Genomic DNA, 17,082 nt, shown 5'->3' with positions numbered 1-17,082 from the left:
TTTACAAGAAAAATATACAGAAGTTAGAGGCTACAAGTAGAGGCTGTAAGAATGAAACTGTCAATCAGCCATAGAAGACAGCGTTCACCTCCAACCAGAGAGACTATATAGATCCTGTGTACCCTAATGATGAAAGGGACCCAGTGAACTCATCTTAAGACATTTGTGGACAGAGCTAATGCCCCTTCCATACACCAACAGGGCTGGAAGGATGGTGAAGACCCTTGCTGTGCCCCAAGGCTCAGGATGACCATTGGCCTGCCAGTATTTAGGTTGGAGGATGAGGAAATCTAATCCATGTTTTGAGGGTCAGTGAGGGAAAACCCTTTCTGTTAATGGCCAGGAGCTATTGTAAACCTCAGTCTGAGGTTCTGGGCCTTGGTGGGGTGGAGCAGTGGGTGAAGTGTGTTCAAGCCCTTCAGAATTACTTGTTTACAGAGCTAATAACTTGGGTTAAATACCACTGCTTAATGCACACTCTAATGGGGATGTGAACTGAATGCTTTCCTGGCTAAAACTCCCTCTGCAATGATTTAATTGCCTCAACACCAGAGGTTGTAAAGATCATTGCAGAATGACTTGCACAACCAGCTTTATCAATTCCTGCTCCCTCTGCACTAACCACTGCTGATGGATTATTTCTTTATTTCTAAATGTGCAGGGTTAATGGAATCTTTCAACAGTCTCAGTGCAGGAAGGTTTGGTTGTAGGTGATCATAGGAACCATCCCTATGCCTACATGGTAAACCTATCCCCTTGCCAAGTACAATTTCTTACCCAATAAACCTGCCCACACCAATGCAGCCATTCATGTGTAATGTTTCACTCAGTTCGTCCAGAAATAGTCAAATAGTAGGTAGTCAAAATCTTTCCCACGGTAGGGGTACAAAAACAAGAGGGTGTAGGTTTAAGGTGAAAGAAATTAGTTTTAGAGGAGATTTGAGGGGGAGGTTTTCCTTAAAACACTATCACTGCCAGAGGTGGTGGTGAAATCAGATAACATCACTGTTTAGGGCATTTAGACAGCCACTTAAATGGGCAAAGCATAGAAGTTCTAATATGGGCAAATGGGATTGGTGTGGGTGGACAGAAAGGTCAGCATGGATATGGTGGGCTGAAGGGCCCATTTGTGCTGTACAACTGACTAAAATACAGAATATAAAGAAATTTTGTCCATCTTTATTGATTTCCTGTATTAAAACCCATTTAGCTAAATCATTTTAACTTGTTGAGTAATTAGCTAATTAACATCAAAGGGGGCAGAATCCTCCAACTAACTTGTATAGGAAAATCCACCTCAGTTACTAAATTAATTGTCCAAAGTTGGTTGGTTGATAAATATTGTATAGACAAACCCACCATAATTGAAGTCCATTAAATTTGCAGGTTTCAGAAATCATGCATAACCCAACCGATCCTTTAAATGAGATGAAAGTGCAGTGACAGGAGAATTGCAGTAGGAAAGATGTGCCCAGATTCCTGGAGGTGGTTTGTGTACTCAGATTCACTGAAGCATTGTGTGCAGGGAGCTGAGTGTCTGGGGCCAAGTATTCACAGTACCCCAGTATGCAACTCTTAATTACAGATAAACAGGTGGGACACAGTCAAGAGCCAGATCTTGAAGGCACTGCTGGAGGTGGGCGCCTAAACACAAGAGAAAAGATGAATGTTAGTAACAAAGGAGGGGACTTAGAACCTGGAGTAAACATCCAGTACCTGCAGAAGCAGCACATTAAGAACATTTTCTTTGCTTACCCAAAAGCTGGAGCCTCCAAAATAAAGGAGGTGCCTCACAAATTGATGAACAGACAAAGTTCCAGAGCAATTATTCGTGTTTAGTTGTCAAGTGTGCAAATCATTATAATTTCAAGATTATGAAATTGTGTACATTGTGCAAAATATGGACACAGTGATGACATTTAGAAAAGTGAAAATATTCACAACTTAACCTAACCATAACAGTAGACTGTGCTCCATTCATCAGAACAGTGAGAGAAGCTGTAGTCCAGCCAGTGACATTGAGTGAGTGTTGTTTTAGTGACATTTAAAACTGATGGACTCGACAGACTGAGCAAGAACCTTTCCAATGTCAGGAGGTTCTGTAACCACAGGACACACTCAGACAAGGAGCCAGGGAAGAATGAGGAAACACTGATAACTAACTAAAGAGACAGTGCAGGCACAGTGAGCTGAATGGCCTTCTGCACTGTATCATTACATCCAAAATAACTTGTGCAGTACCGATGTACATTTTGAATACAGGAAGCTGCATTCTGGAAAGTGACTGTGGAGATTGGAAAAACGAAGTGCACAACAGTCCCAATAACCCAAGCAGGTAACAAGCTCAAAAGCCACTTTCAACCCTCTCAATATTAACTTCCTCCTTCCACAGATGCTACCTGATCTGCTAAGCATTTCCAGCACTTTTTGTTTTCGTTTCAGATTTCTATCATCTGCAGTTATATTTTTTTTTAAGCCCCTCCACCATTTCCCAGAACCCAAAGCCAGAAAAGAGAAGACAAAAAGAGACACAAGAAAGGCTCCTTCTACTGTCGATCCCTTTATTTCAATTCATTACCGTACAGAATGCAGGCACTTCATTTCAAATCAGTTAACAGTCAATAGAATCACACAGCAGGAGAGAGAACATTCAGGTTTCTGTTAATTGCAGCAGAACCCTGATCTGAACATTTGATGAAATAATCATTGCAAAAGGTCTCAGTCACTACTTTGTAAAACAGTTAATTAATTCAGTTATCTTTTTTCCTCTAGAAATTATAGTTTATGGAAAGATCAGTGATCAGATTTTGCCATTTATATTACAAAAACCAACAGGAGTTTGGTGCTAATCTCCTGAAACTTTGTGGAACCTCTGCCCCACATTGCACGAGTTACATTCTCTTTATTGCGATAGTGATAATGTTTCAAGGATTAGACCCAAGTGCCTCCAGTAGATTCTCCCTCAAAGTGAGAGAAATTAGTTTTGATTCAATAACTAATATATATATTTTATATAAAACTGCTCCCACCAACAGCAGGACAGTAAGACCATTAGGATATTTGAGATGATTTCTAGGGCAGGGCTGGGTGAACATTGCTTTTATTCCGCTCCCATCGAATGTACAGAGGACTCTCAAATGCTGTTCCATTCTGCTTTGGACAATCTTACCCTGGACTTTTGAATATGGTGGTTTTAGGGGTGGTGAGTGCAGAAGCAGGGCTGGGGAGACGAGAGGGAGAATTGATTACAGACCAGAGGAATCTCTACTCTATTACTGTTCCTGACTTTTTTTTGTCCTATCTTGATGACCTGTATTTTAACTCCCACGGTAAACTTCCTTTGCACAGAGAATGCTGTCGACTAGAAGTTAATGCCCAGTTCATTGTGGGGGATTAAGTTTTATTTAGCAGCAGCTATTAGGACACAGACACCCGGCCACACAGCCCCCACAACAGAATATTGTTATGATCAATGAACAGGCTATTTACATAATGAATTTATGCTTGTGAAAATAGTTTAAATCAGGAAAACTGATTCCAGCTTCATAACCAGTGCTGGAAAACAGGGACAAAGTACAGATATAGAGCAGGTTAATTTGTATTAAGAGACACAGTTTAACCAGTCCCACCTACACTGTGGACATCCTATTTCCATTATGATATTCTTTTCTCAGCTTGCAGAGCCAACTGAGCTGCGCTTGCAAAAGCTAAAAGGGAAGTTATGGGATGGATTCAGGATGTGGTTTTAGGTCAATCTACCAATCCCTTTCCCTGGCAGTACTTAACCAGAAATAAGTGAGGCACCAAGGCAGTTCCCTGAGGAAGAAGGATGACCTCACCTTCAATAACAACTCTAAACTCATCCATATTACATACATCTTTAAAGGCGACTAAGATTCAAATGGTAATCAAATTGTGTTGCTGTATTCTCTTGGCAGAGAACCCAATAGCCACTTATAAACCTCTGCTTGCAGTTGGTGCATGACCCAGAGCAGCTCACCTAGGATCTGGTCTCAACACCTGGGCATTTTTGCCAGCATGTGTCCCTCTATCATCTGTCCCTCACTGATCATCCCAGTCTGAGAACTCACTCATTGATACTTTACCACCACTGCTTCACACTCATCCCCTCGACCCCTTACCAGATGCTTCCTGCCTTATAACCCCTCATTTGTCCAAAGGGGTAGGTTGCTGCTGTATTCCCTCATCCCATCAATTCCTCTTAAGCAATCCCTGCTGACTGACCACTCAATGTCACAGCATTCAAGTCATGATCCCAAATCCACTTTGCAGGATCATTAAACACCACAAATCTCATTCAAGATCCTGGAATCCTCAAGGCTCCCATCACTCGCAGTAGCAGTGGAACAGTGATGGGATGGAGCCTGGCGCCTCAGGTACTGGTTTTAGGTTTGGGAGGCAGTAGCAATGTAAGAGGCAGCCGGAGACAGCAAGTCATGTGGTTATAACTCATTCACATCCAGTGGCACTGTGAACCAGGGAGTGGGCAAAGGCGTAAAACAATTTTGCTGCTTATTTGGCAAGTGCAAAGTTTCTCAAGAGGGCAGATCAAAGGAGCAGCGAGTGAGAGATACCATTTCCTAGAGTCTGGTGTTGGGGGAAACAAAACCAAGAGGTAAATCTTTGTTTAAATAAAAGTTCAGTTAAGATCATCTTAGTGCTTCCAGCTTGTGTGAAAAGGCAAGAGGTCGGGATTACACTTGGGTAAATGCAGCCCTGTGGATCCTGTGCTTCACACCGCTACTGCCCCTCAGCGGTTAAATACACGCAAAGGTAGGGCTAATCAACTATAGCCTACAAGAAAATGCTTCACAGGATAAATCCCACTGCTTAATCCAGTAGGGAATGCTCGGCTGTCCGGATAATTGTGGGCCGGTTTGGAGCAGCGGGTGGTCTTCTGCTGAGGGAGACAAAACAAAACGGGGGTCAATATAATGGGAAGAGATGGGAGCAAATCAGGGTTCATTTCAACAACACTTGCCGCAGCCGGAGTACAAAGGCAGAGCCTGCCTCAGCATTTCTCTCAGTCACACACATTGTTCCAGAATTTACACAGAGGGAAAACAATGCACAACAGATGGGAGGATTAATCTTGGGACAAGTGGGAGGTCGGCAGAGTGACTCCAGGCTGAACGAAAGAGTCATGTTGGGTTGGGATTTTGGGGGCAGTGGGAAAGAGTGGTGGTGTGAAAGGAAGTGGCACTGGTGTGAGAAAGAGGATGTGGTGGTTCGAGAAAAAAAAGGAAACACTTAACTGCAAGTCAGTGTTAGCCTGCGATTACAGGGCTGGAGGTGAATGGATAAACATGGACAGCAGAACTTTGGTTGACCTCAGTTGCTGGGGTGATGGAGGAAGGGAAACTGGCCAGGGTGCACTGCAGTGCTTATGGGTGGAGGTAACAGAGGCAGGTATCAACAGCAGGTGAGCTCAGGCAGGGCCAAAACCAGGTGATGTTATTAAAATGGAAGCAGACATATCTGAAGTTCAGCTCGGAGTCAAACGTGACACTGAGGCTGCAAGGACTCTGCTTCTGCCTCTTAATTGCCGGGAAGAGGGATGAAGTTGGCTGTGACAGACATGGGAGAGGATCTCCTCAGTGTTCCTGTTGTTTTGTTTTAGTCAAAGTAAATTTCTGCTCATTCAGTCCTGGATCTTAAACAGTCTGAGAGTTAAGAGAGGGAGTCAAAAGAGGGGTTGGTGGAGGGGGTAATGGTAGGGTGGCATCACCGTAAGTAATATCTGAAATTGTGTCATTTACGGGGAAAACACAAATGAAATATAGAAGGGGGTCAAAGGATAAATCCTTCAACAACACCAGAAGTAATTGTGTGAGAAGCCATCGCAGCGATTCTCTGGCTGCAAATGGATGGAACCAGGCAAATGCCATCTCATGCAGCTGGAAAATGACGACAAGGGCGGTGTGCTTAATAATGATCAAGACCGGGACCAGTTGGGGAGGTTCAGGAGGAATGGTCACAATTGTATTGGATGTCATTAGTGACCTAGACCCAGTCACTGTTCTTTGGCAGCAGCCAAAACCTGATAAAATCCCTTCAAACAAGGTGTTTTGGGCAAGATGTGGGATACTACAAAACACTTCAAGACAATGGAAGATAAGACAGCAATGAACTCAAAGACACACATTAGTGGCAAGTTGAGCTGAGCTAGAAATCACTGAGACTGCCTTCCTCACCTGCACTGAATAACGAGAATATGTGGGCTCCACTTGTGGGTTAGAGAAATTGAAACCAATAGTCTCCATTTTTTATAACTCCTTTTATGTCTAATTCAGAACACCCCAAAGCCCTATGTAGCTAAATATTTATGAAGTGGTCATAACTTGGGGAGCAGGAGCTAATTCTAAATAGCAACAGGGATCTCGGTTAAACATCTCATTCAAAAGACAACACCAGCAACAGTGTAGTGCTCCTTCAGTGGTGCACAGGAGTATCAGCCTGGAATTTGTGCTCTAATCTTTGGAGTGGGGCTTGAGCCACAAACTGTTTGACTTAGTGAGAGTGCAACCAACTGAGCTGTAGGTCAGGGAGGACAGGAGGACATATCAGAGGAATAATGGGACACACTAACCCACAATTTGCTAATGTGGGCCACAACACCGCAGCGATAAGTGGAACTCCAGGTGGGCCAAGTAGGGGAAGGTTTGGGCAGGCACGAGAACATTGTTTAGGGGAAGGAGTCACCCGACAGCCAAGTTTCCATCAAGGTAAGACCAACTTTCATGTTACAAGTGTGTAACATGAGGAGAGCAAAACAGTGAGTGCAGGTAGTAATTTCACTGTGGAGTATGTGACAAGGGAGATCCAAAGACACAGACGGACATGGAGTGGGGTGGAAGAACAACCAAGACACAGTCAGGCGAAGCCCACCACTGCGCGCCCCCCCCCCCTCCCCACCCCCAAGACACACACAGGCAATGGAGGGGGTGGGACACCCACCAAGGTAAAGGTTGACAGATGGACAAGATTCTCCACTGCCTGAGACACAGGCAGAGGGTGGCTAACCCACACCCCCCCAGACACATGAAGACAGACAGGTGTGCTCTAGGACACGGGCAGACAGACAGAGGCTGCAGTGAAAATTCCAAGAGGGAAACTGTCAATAGACAATCCTGAAACTATTACAAACACATCTCCTTCCCGGCAGTACCTGTTTCAGACGTGCCCCTAAAGACAACGGGGGTCAGAGGTCGGCCTTTCTACCTACCTGGGCAGCCCCGGTGGTCCAGGTGGAATCCGTGCCGGCCGGGAGGGAATCTGGGGCGGGGCCCCGAAGGCATCATTCGTGGGAGCAGGCCTCGACGGGATGGGAGGGGCTCCAAAAGCCTGCACTGGGGTCGGAATTAATGGGGGGCCTGGAGTTGGTCCTCGCACCCCAGGTGGTCTGCTGGGCGGTCCCACTGCTGAGTGTGGCCGGCGCTGGGGCCTCGGGCTGCGGGACAAATGGAGACCACCATTACAATCCCAGCACTGCAAGCTGCTTCAGCCCCAAACACACCTCCCCAGCCCCCTCGTACACCTCCTCAACCGCCCTGCAGGATACCTGCACCAACACCCCCACCCCCGTCCCTGCTTCAAACTAAAACACAGCCTTCCCCAGGATGGGCACCACCCCAAACCCCTCGTATACCTCCTCAACCACCCTGCAGGATCCCTGCATGGATACTGCCTTGACCCCTCACATCAACATAGCACCCTCCACCTACCTGCCAACTCAACAACCAACACGGCACCCAAAACATTCCTGGCGACTCACAATGGCCCTGCACCAACATCCCTCCCCATAGGGATGGGGAGTATAAACTGGGCCAGTTGCCCCTAGTGGTCCAAAGCAATGTCGTACCCTACCAGCCGCTGCTCCTGTCTGCTTGCCTACCTGTGTCCACTTGACTGAGTGGACAGCCAGGAGTCATCGACTGGCGGGGGCAGGGGTGCACTGATGGTGCTGGTGCTGATGTCCCCTATGATGTGGAGCGCTTCCTTGATGGCATGATACATGCGCAGCATCTCGTCACGTCTCTGTGCCTGCTCGGCTGATTCCTCCATTAAGCTGTTTTGGTCCGTGGAGGAGTACAGGAAAGCCAGCAGCTCCGAGTGGATGAAGTCCTTGGTCTGTGGTAAGAAACGGCATGTTCACACACATTGCCCAGCGCCCTGCCCTTACTGGGGAGTTGGCGAAGGTGCCCGACGTCCCACCAGTCCTCCCGCCCAATGACGGCAAAGACAAAAAATATCTTTACCACAAAGATCCCAACCTGATATTAACTACCACCACCATCCTCCCCCCTCCCCGCACTCTACAACTGCTCTCCTACCCCCACCCTGCACACTCCATGCTCCTCCCATTGGGCACTCCCTTACGCATGCTCTAACCCCTGGAAGCACACACAACCCCCTTCCATACTGCATGTATTATCTACCTCTGCACATACCTCCCCCCCCCCACCCCACACACAGACACAACACTCCCCAGACTGACACACTGTCCCAGCGTGCACCCAGCTACTCCCCACCACATTCCCTTGCCCACACCCTTCTGCCACCTCCCCACGATTGACCGCAGCCTAATTACATTGTTGATCATGAGGTGCATGATGGTCTTTGGCATCAGATCCCTGATCGACTTATTGACAATGCCCATGTAGGAATCCACCAAGTTGCGAATCGTCTCCACCTGTCTCTCCAGCTGTGGGTCCATCGAAAATGTGTCTGAAGTGTTTCCACTCTCCTCGTTCTCTGCCTATGGAGCATTACCAACAGTTAATGACTGCTCCCCTCGCAATACCATCTCCAGTCTTTACCTCAATGCTGCAGCTCTCCGGAACCCACTCCCCAAAAACACTCCTGCCCCTGCTTCAACTCCAATAACCCACTGAATGTCCTCCCTGCCACTTCAAGATAGTGGCAACCATCACCTCCATACTTCTACATGAGAACGTACTCCCCTAATCAGCAGCACAAGGACAGACTTCACGCCTTCCAACACTACACGCCTCATACCTCAACACCTCCTATATTATCACTGCTGAATGTAAATCCGCAGGGAGTCAAATCATCCTGGCCTTGCGATGCCATTTATCAGAATCGCTCATCTTCCAGCCGGGGGTTAGAACCATAGAAAAATACAGCACAATACAGGCCCTTCGGCCCACCATGTTGTGCCATCCTTCTAACTACATCTAAGACTATCTAACCCCTTCCTCCCACATATCCCTCTATTTTAAATTTCTCCATATGCTTATCTAACAATCTCTTGAACTTGACCAACGTATCAGCCTCCACCACCACCCCAGGCAGCACATTCCATGCACCGACCACTCTCTGGGTGAAAAACCTCCCTCTGACGTCTCCCTTGAACTTCCCACCCATTACCTTAAAGCCATGCCCTCTTGTATTGAGCATTGGTGCCCTGGGAAAGAGGCGCTGGCTGTCCACTCTATCTATTCCTCTTAATATTTTGTACACCTCTATCATGTCTCCTCTCATCCTCCTTCTCTCCAATGAGTAAAGCCCTAACTCCATTAGTCTCTCCTCATAATCCATACTCTCTAATCTGGACAACGGGTTATGATGGATTCACTGCTCCCCAATGTGGATGCTGCAATTGTCCATTGTCAACTAAACTGACCCAAGTCATTGAACTGAGGCTTCAGTAGTGGTGATGGTCAGTCATTCCAACAAATACTGGTGCCTCCAACACTTCCTTGAGCCCCTCTGCCACTAAATCGGATCACCATTTATCCACCTTAGATACCTAACAGAGATCTACTGATCCCAGTCTTGAAGCTTCATTTTAGTTCCCAGCATCCACAGTTTTGGAGGAGGGAGTTTCCGACTGACTTCATTTTTAGTTTCCTTTACTGAGTAGACGGGGTCAAGTCCCAACACAAGGAAAGAGTAATTTTTTTATATATACATATACATAGGCTCAACATGCAGTGACAAGGCAGCAATCTGAGCTCCCTGGCAGGGAGAGAGACTGTCACATGCCCCAAGCTGAACCTTACATTCTCCCTCTCTGGATAGACCCCAGCTCTCAGGAAAGAAGCCTTCCAACTGTCCACATCCTCCTGGGACTCGCAGGCCAGCTCTATCTGCCGGTAGTCTTTATAAACATTCCTAGAGAAGAGAAAAGACTGTCAGTCCTCAGCATCTGCCATCAATTAGCCGTGCAACACCCAACAAATGGTCTATTACACTGGCCAGCAGAGCGAGGGTGCCAGGTCATATTTTCATGCCATTCACAAGTCTGACTTTCATTTCCTAACTTATCCTCTCAGCTCTGCAGTCCCTTGGATCAGCCAAAGACCTAAGGTACAAATGAGTGGTTGATGGTGTGGACTCTATAGGCCGAGAGGCCTGTTTCTGTGCCATCTTTCTCTGACTCTATGACCTTGGAAAACCATAGGCAGAGAATGCATTAGTGCAGACAAAGCACAAAAACTACAAGTCAGGCAGCCCAAGATGGAGATACACGACACTACAGATGCCGGAATCTGGAGCAAAAAACAAGGAACAAAGCGGGTCAGGCAGCATCTGCAGAGGGAAATGGACAGTCGATGTTTCAGGTTGAGACCCTTCATCTGGTCCAAACCCACTCGTTCAATATTTCACTCCCCTAAAGGTTTGCAGTGGAGACTGCAGACACTGACCTGTGCTCAGTGTTGAAGAGTGCAAAGATGTGCTTGGTGGACATGAAACCTTTCTCCACATCCTTCAGCTTCAGGTTGTCGAGGGGCAGCATGTACTTCTTCTCTTTCTCCTGTAACATTTACATAATTATTAACAAATCCACAGCCTGTCACTGCACCCCGCCACCACCCTGGTCTTTGAGCTTGACAGGCAGCTGGTGTCACTGCAGTGATGCTGTGAGGCTAAGAGCTGCGTGGATAGCACTTTTCAGGAGGTGGTCAGCCTGCAACCAAAGTGTGTGCAGGCAGAGGGGGACCGATGACTGCAAGGCAGACAAGAGCTTCAGGCAGCCAGTGTAGAAATCCCCAGTGCATCTTACTCTCAAATCAGTATTCAGCTGTGCATACAAAGTGAGGGCAATAGTGCTGGCTATACTCACCAGAGGAACCAGGCCCATTACACCATGGGTGACTCAGCTGTAGGGGGGTGAAGATGAGGAATATTAGGAAAGGCGGCAGATTATAGGCAGGTGGGAGATAGATTAAAAAAAGAACAGGTTCTCAAAAGGTGGTGATCGCAGGATTATTCTCAGCGTTGTGCACAAGTGAGACGAACAAAAAGATCATGCAGACAAATGGTTAGAGAGAGAGAGTGCTGGAGGAAAGGCTCCTCCTGGGGGAATGAAAGAGGTGTGCTCATCAACAAGGGATGCACTGGCACAATGGTTAAATTACTGGACTACTGCCAGAGTTTTCAACCAATGATCCAAAAACAAATGGTAGCTGGAGAATTTACGTTGAATAAAGCTCAAAAAGTGAGTCTTGGTATCCTTAACAATGAAACCACTGGACTGTTCCCTAACCTCACTAGTAAGGAAAATGTTGGAATCTATTATTAAGGAACAGGGCATCTGGATCAATAGGATTTTTCAAGGTCAACATGGATTTATTCAGACAAGTCACATTTATCAAATCTGTTGGAATACTTGTAACTAGCATAATAGACAACGGTGAATCAGTTGATGTGGTAAGATGCCACACAAGAGATTATTAGATTAATTTCAGAACACACAGCATTGGGGATAATATACTAATAAGCATTGAAGATTGGTTAACAGATAGAAGACACAAGGAATAAACACCTTTAGGTCGGGAGGCATGACCAGTGGGTGCTGCAGGAACCTGGGGCTCCACCAGTTCACCATCTACAGTAACACTGAGATAATCTGCCATCCAACTACTTGGATTCAACACAGTTCAGCTTCTGGCTCACCAGATGATGTTTGCAGTGCTCCCTTTGCACTCACTGGGGCACCTGTTCCCATGTTTGCTTTAAACACACCTAGTTCACTAGAAAATGTATTATAATACTGTGTGACAGCTAAAAAAGTGAATTAAAAGTGTGTTGGGGTATTAGTAGAAACAACAATAATAATATGGGAAAATCTGATAGAATGGCACCAAAGTCGTGAGTATGCTGGATTATTGGAGTTTTACAGTAAATTAGTGATTTGGATGCAAGAGTCATGTGTAATATATCCAAGTTTCCCATTGATACAAAGCTAGGTAGCAGTGTTATGCTGCTAGGAGGAAGCCAAGAGGCTTTAGGGGAAGGCAGACAGAGACACGGGAAAGGACATGGCAGATGGAACACAGTTTGGAAAAATATGAAACTATTAACTTTGATAAGAGCTGGGAAATTTTTTAAAATAGCGAGAGGTTGAAAACATTGTTCAGAGGGACCCTTGTGCAGATCAAGTAGTTAGGAAGGTAACTGACCTTTATTGTGAAAGGATTTGAGCAGAAGGGTACAGATAACTTGCAGCAATTATATAGAACATGGTGACACCACATCATTTGTAAAAGTCCGGTCTTTCTACCTAATGAAGGATACCCTTGCAATGGAGGGACTGCAGCAAAGATCCACTAGATTGATTCCTGGGATAGCAGGTCAGTCATATAAGAGATTAAGCAGATTTGACCTCTACCCAGTAGAATTTTGAAGAATGAGAGGAGATTGCATTGAAACATTCAAAATTACATCTCAACTCAGCCAAGATTAATTAAGAAGTTTCTTGATCCAATTGCATAGCACTAACTTTAAAGGGGGAGAGCAACCCTACTATTAGGAAGGATAATTGCAAAGTTAAAACAGGATGGCAAGTGATTAAAAAGTTTGGAAAGCAAAGAAAACCAAGGCTGGAAAAAATGCAGAGGTTTAGCAGTACTTCATGCAAGGAGACGTGGAATAAAGCTCATGAGCCAAGGGGAAAACATGGACAAATAGTAGTGTGCTATCAATGATATTAAGTTGAGAGAGAGGTTTGATAAAGAGGGGCATCACAATATTGGTTGGAATGGGGTTGATAAGTTAGAAATTGCAAATGAGGCTATTTGGATTGAACAAAAGGAAGAAAGGCACTCTTACTGGTACGAACATAGCTCCCAGAGGGGAGCAAATAGACAAATTTCTGATAAGCACATGAAAATAAGTCATAGTGGGGATTTCAACTACCTTCCCATTAAATGTGACAAAAACTATAAATGATATAAAAGGGGTAGAATTCTTAAAGTTCGTTCAAGGTAACTTTTATATATAAAAAAATATCAGTATTTAGCAAGTTCAACAAAAGAAGGGGCTTTCGGTTTTAGGAAATACTGGGCAAATGGAAGGGCATCAGCCAGAAGGCATTAACAATGGTGGTCAACAATTGTTACGTTTAGCAAAGTCATGGAAAAGGACCATAGAAACACTACAGCACAATTCAGGCCCTTCAGCCCACAAAGCTGTGCTGATCATGTCCCTACCCTAGAAATTACTAGGCTTACCCATAGCCCTCTATTTTACTCAACTCCATGTACCTATCCAACAGTCTCTTGAAAGATCCTATCATATCCACCTCCACCACCGTTTCAGGTAGCCCATTCCACGAACTCACCACTCTGAGTAAAAAAAACTTACCCCTGACATCTCCTCTATATCTACTCCCCAGCACCTTAAACCTATGTCCTCTTGTGGCCACCAATTCAGCCCTGGGGAAATGCCACTATCTACCCTATCAATACCTCTCATCATCTTATACACCTCTATCAGGTCCCCTCTCATCCTCCGTCTCTCCAAGGAGAAAAGGCCGAGTTCCCTCAACCTGCTTTCATAAGGCATGCTCCGCATTCCAGGCAGCATCCTTGTAAATCTCCTCCGCACCCTCTCTATGGCTTCCACATCCTTCCTGTAGTGAGGCGACCAGAACTGAGCCTCCAAGTGAGGTCTTACCAGGGACCTATACAGTTGCAACAATACCTCTCAGCTCCTAAATTCAATTCCCCGATTGATGAAGGACAATACACCATATGCCTTCTTAACCAGAGTCAACCTGTGCAGCCGCTTTGAGCGTCCTGTGGACTCGGACCCCAAGATCCCTCTGATCCTCCACACTGCCAAGAGCCCTACCATTGATACTATATTCCGCCAACATATTTGACCTACCAAAATTAACCACTTCACACTTATCTGGGTTGAATTGCATCTGCCACTTCTCAGCCCAACTCTGCATCCTATCTATGTCCTTCTGTAACCTCTGACAGCCCTCCAAACTATCCACAACACCCCCAACCTTCGTGTCATCCTCAAACTTACTAACCCACCCCTCCACTTCCTCGTCCAGGTCACTTATAAAAATCACAAATAGTAAGGGTCCCAGTACAGATCCCTGAGGGACACCACTGGTCACCGACCTCCAGTCAGAATACGACCCTTCAACAACCACCCTTTGCCTTCTGTGGGCCAGCCAGTTCTGGATCCACACTGCAATGTCCCCTTGGATCCCATGTCTCCCCACCTTCTCCATAAGCCTCGCATGGGGTACCTTATCAAACGCCTTGCTGAAATCCATATACACTACATCTACTACTCTCCCTTCATCGATGTGCTTAGTCACATCCTCAAAAAATTCAAATCAGGCTTGTAAGACAGGACCTGCCCTTGACAAAGCCATGCTGACTATTCCTAATCATATTATACCTCTCCAAATGTTCATAAATCCTGCCTCTCAGGATCTTCTCCATCAGCTTACCAACCACTGAGGTAAGACTCACTAGCCTATAATTCCCTGGGCTATCCCTACTCCCCTTAAGGGAATAACATCCGCAACCCTCCAATCTTCCAGAACCTCTCCCGTTTCCATTGATGACGAAAAAATCATCGTCAGAGGCTCCGCAATCTCCTCCCTCGCCTCCCACAGTAACCTGGGGTACATCTCAACCGGTCTTGGTGACTTATCTAACTTGATGCTTTCCAAAAGTTTCAGCACCACCTCTTTTCTAATATCTACATGCTCAAGCTTTTCAGGCTGCTGCAAGTCCCCACTACAATCCCCCAGATCTTTTCCCATGGTGAATACTGACGTAAAGTATTCATTAAGTACCTCCGTTATTTCTTCCGGATCCATACACACTTTCCCACTGCTGCACTTGATAGGCCCTATCCTTTCACATTTCATCCTCTTACTCTTCACATACTTGTAGAACACCTTGGGGTTTTCCTTGATCCTGCCCGCCAAGGCCTTCTCATGCCCCCTTCTGGCTCTCCTAATCTCTTTCTTAAGTTCCTTCCTTTTAGCCTTGTACTCCTCCAGATCTCTAATGCTACCTAGCTCTCTGTACCTTTTGTATGCTTTTCTTTTCCTTTTGACTAGATTTATTATAGCCTTCGTACACCACGGTTCCTGTATCCTATCATGACTCCCGTCTCATCGGAACATGTCTATGCAGAGCTCCACACAAATACCCCCTGAATATTTGCCACATATCTTCCGTACTTTTCCCAGAGAACATCTGTTCCCAATTTAATCCTCCAATTTCCTGCCTGAGAGCCTCATAATTCCCTTTACTCCAAGTAAACACCTTTCTAATCTGTCTGTTCCTATCCCTCTCCAGTGCTAACGTAAAGGAGATAGAATTATGATCACTATCACCAAAATGTTCACCCACTGAGAGATCTGACACCTGACCAGGTTCATTACCCAATATCAAATCAAGCACAGCCTTTCCCTCTTGTAGGTCTATCTACATACTGTGTCAAAAACCCTTCCTGAACATACCTAACAAACTCCACCCCATCTAAACCCCTCACTGTCTGGAGGTGCCAATTGATGTTTGGGAAATTAAAATCCCCCTTCACAACAACTCTGTTATTCTCACACCTTTCTAGGATCTGCTACCCTATCTGCTCCTCAATAACCCTGTCACTATTGGGCGGCCTATAAAACACACCCAGCAAAGTTATCAACCCCTCCCTGTTCCTAACTTCCACCCACAGAGACTCCGTAGACAATCCCTCTGCAATGTCCACCTTTTCCGCAGCCGTGACACTATCTCTGATTAACAGTGCCACTCCCCCACCTCTCTCGCCTCCCTCCCTGTCCTTCCTGAAACATCTAAAACCCGGCACTTGAATCAACCATGCCAGCCCCGGAGCCATCCAAGTCTCCGTAATGACCACCACATCATAGCTCCAAGTATCGATCCAAGCTCTAAGCTCATCCGCCTTGTTCACAACACTCCTTGCGTTAAAATAGACACATCTTAAGCCTGTCTGAACACATCCCTTCTCTATCACCCGCCTACAGTACTTACTCCTAGCCTCCTCTATTTGAGAGCCAAACACCTCTTCCCCAGTCTCTCCAGTATGCATCCCACCCCCCATCAGTCCTAGTTTAAACTTTCCCCAGTAGCCTTAGCAAACCTCCCCGCCAGTATGTTGGTCCCCCTGGGATTCAAGTGCCACCCACCCTCTTTGAACAGGTCATACCTGTCCCAAAAGAGGCCCCAATGATCCAGAAAACTGAATCCCTGCTCCTTACTCCAATTCCTCAACCACGCATTTAACCTCCTCCTCATTCTGTTCCTATACCCACTGTCGCTTAGCACAGGCAGTAATCCAGAAATTATTACCTTTGAGGTCCTGATTCTCAACTTCCTTCCTAATTCTCTATAGTCTCTTTTCAGGACCTCATTCCTTTCCCTACCTATGTCGTTGGTACCAATATGTACCACGACCTCCAGCTGTTCTCCCTCTCCCTTCAGGATATCTTGGACGCGATCCGAAACATCCCAGACCCTGGCACCTGGGAGGCAAACTACCTTCCGAGTTTCTTTCCTGCGTCCACAGAATCGCTTGTCTGCCCACCTAACTATAGAGTCCCCTATCACTAGTGCCCTCCTCACTCCTTCCCTACCCATCTGAGCCACAGGGCCAGGCTCTGTGCCAGAGAAACTGCCACTGTTGCTTCCCCCAGGTAGGCTGTCTCCCCCAACAGTACTTAAGCAGGAGTACTTATTGTCAAGGGGTACAGCCACAGGGGTACTCTCTAGTACCTGACTCTTCGCCTTCCCCCTCCTGACTGTGACTGAA

General features: G+C 46.1%; 1 protein-coding gene across 6 annotated transcripts in view; it reads right to left on the bottom strand.

Annotated features, from left to right (window-relative positions):
* Positions 1-11: 11 nt before the first annotated feature.
* The window catches only part of dnm2a (dynamin 2a), a 41,665-nt gene continuing 24,594 nt past the window's right edge, over positions 12-17,082 (bottom strand). For 2 of the 6 annotated variants that reach the window (XM_052041784.1, XM_052041782.1), the window contains exons 15-20: positions 10,692-10,801; positions 10,047-10,158; positions 8,612-8,779; positions 7,916-8,151; positions 7,247-7,471; positions 12-1,644 (exon numbers count right to left, since the gene is read on the bottom strand). In XM_052041784.1, coding sequence (XP_051897744.1) covers positions 1,605-1,644; positions 7,247-7,471; positions 7,916-8,151; positions 8,612-8,779; positions 10,047-10,158; positions 10,692-10,801 — 891 coding nt within the window. In that variant the 3' untranslated portion in view covers positions 12-1,604. Of the gene's footprint in view, positions 1,645-2,541; positions 4,922-7,246; positions 7,472-7,915; positions 8,152-8,611; positions 8,780-10,046; positions 10,159-10,691; positions 10,802-17,082 lie in introns of those variants that run through there. The other 4 variants (XM_052041778.1, XM_052041777.1, XM_052041781.1 and 1 more) reach the window with 2 other exon arrangements.

Source organism: Pristis pectinata, chromosome 31 (assembly GCF_009764475.1).
Source record: "Pristis pectinata isolate sPriPec2 chromosome 31, sPriPec2.1.pri, whole genome shotgun sequence".
Taxonomy (NCBI): domain Eukaryota; kingdom Metazoa; phylum Chordata; class Chondrichthyes; order Rhinopristiformes; family Pristidae; genus Pristis; species Pristis pectinata.
The sequence above is the reverse complement of the archived record's forward strand: the minus strand, read 5'-3'. Positions and strand labels throughout refer to the sequence as shown.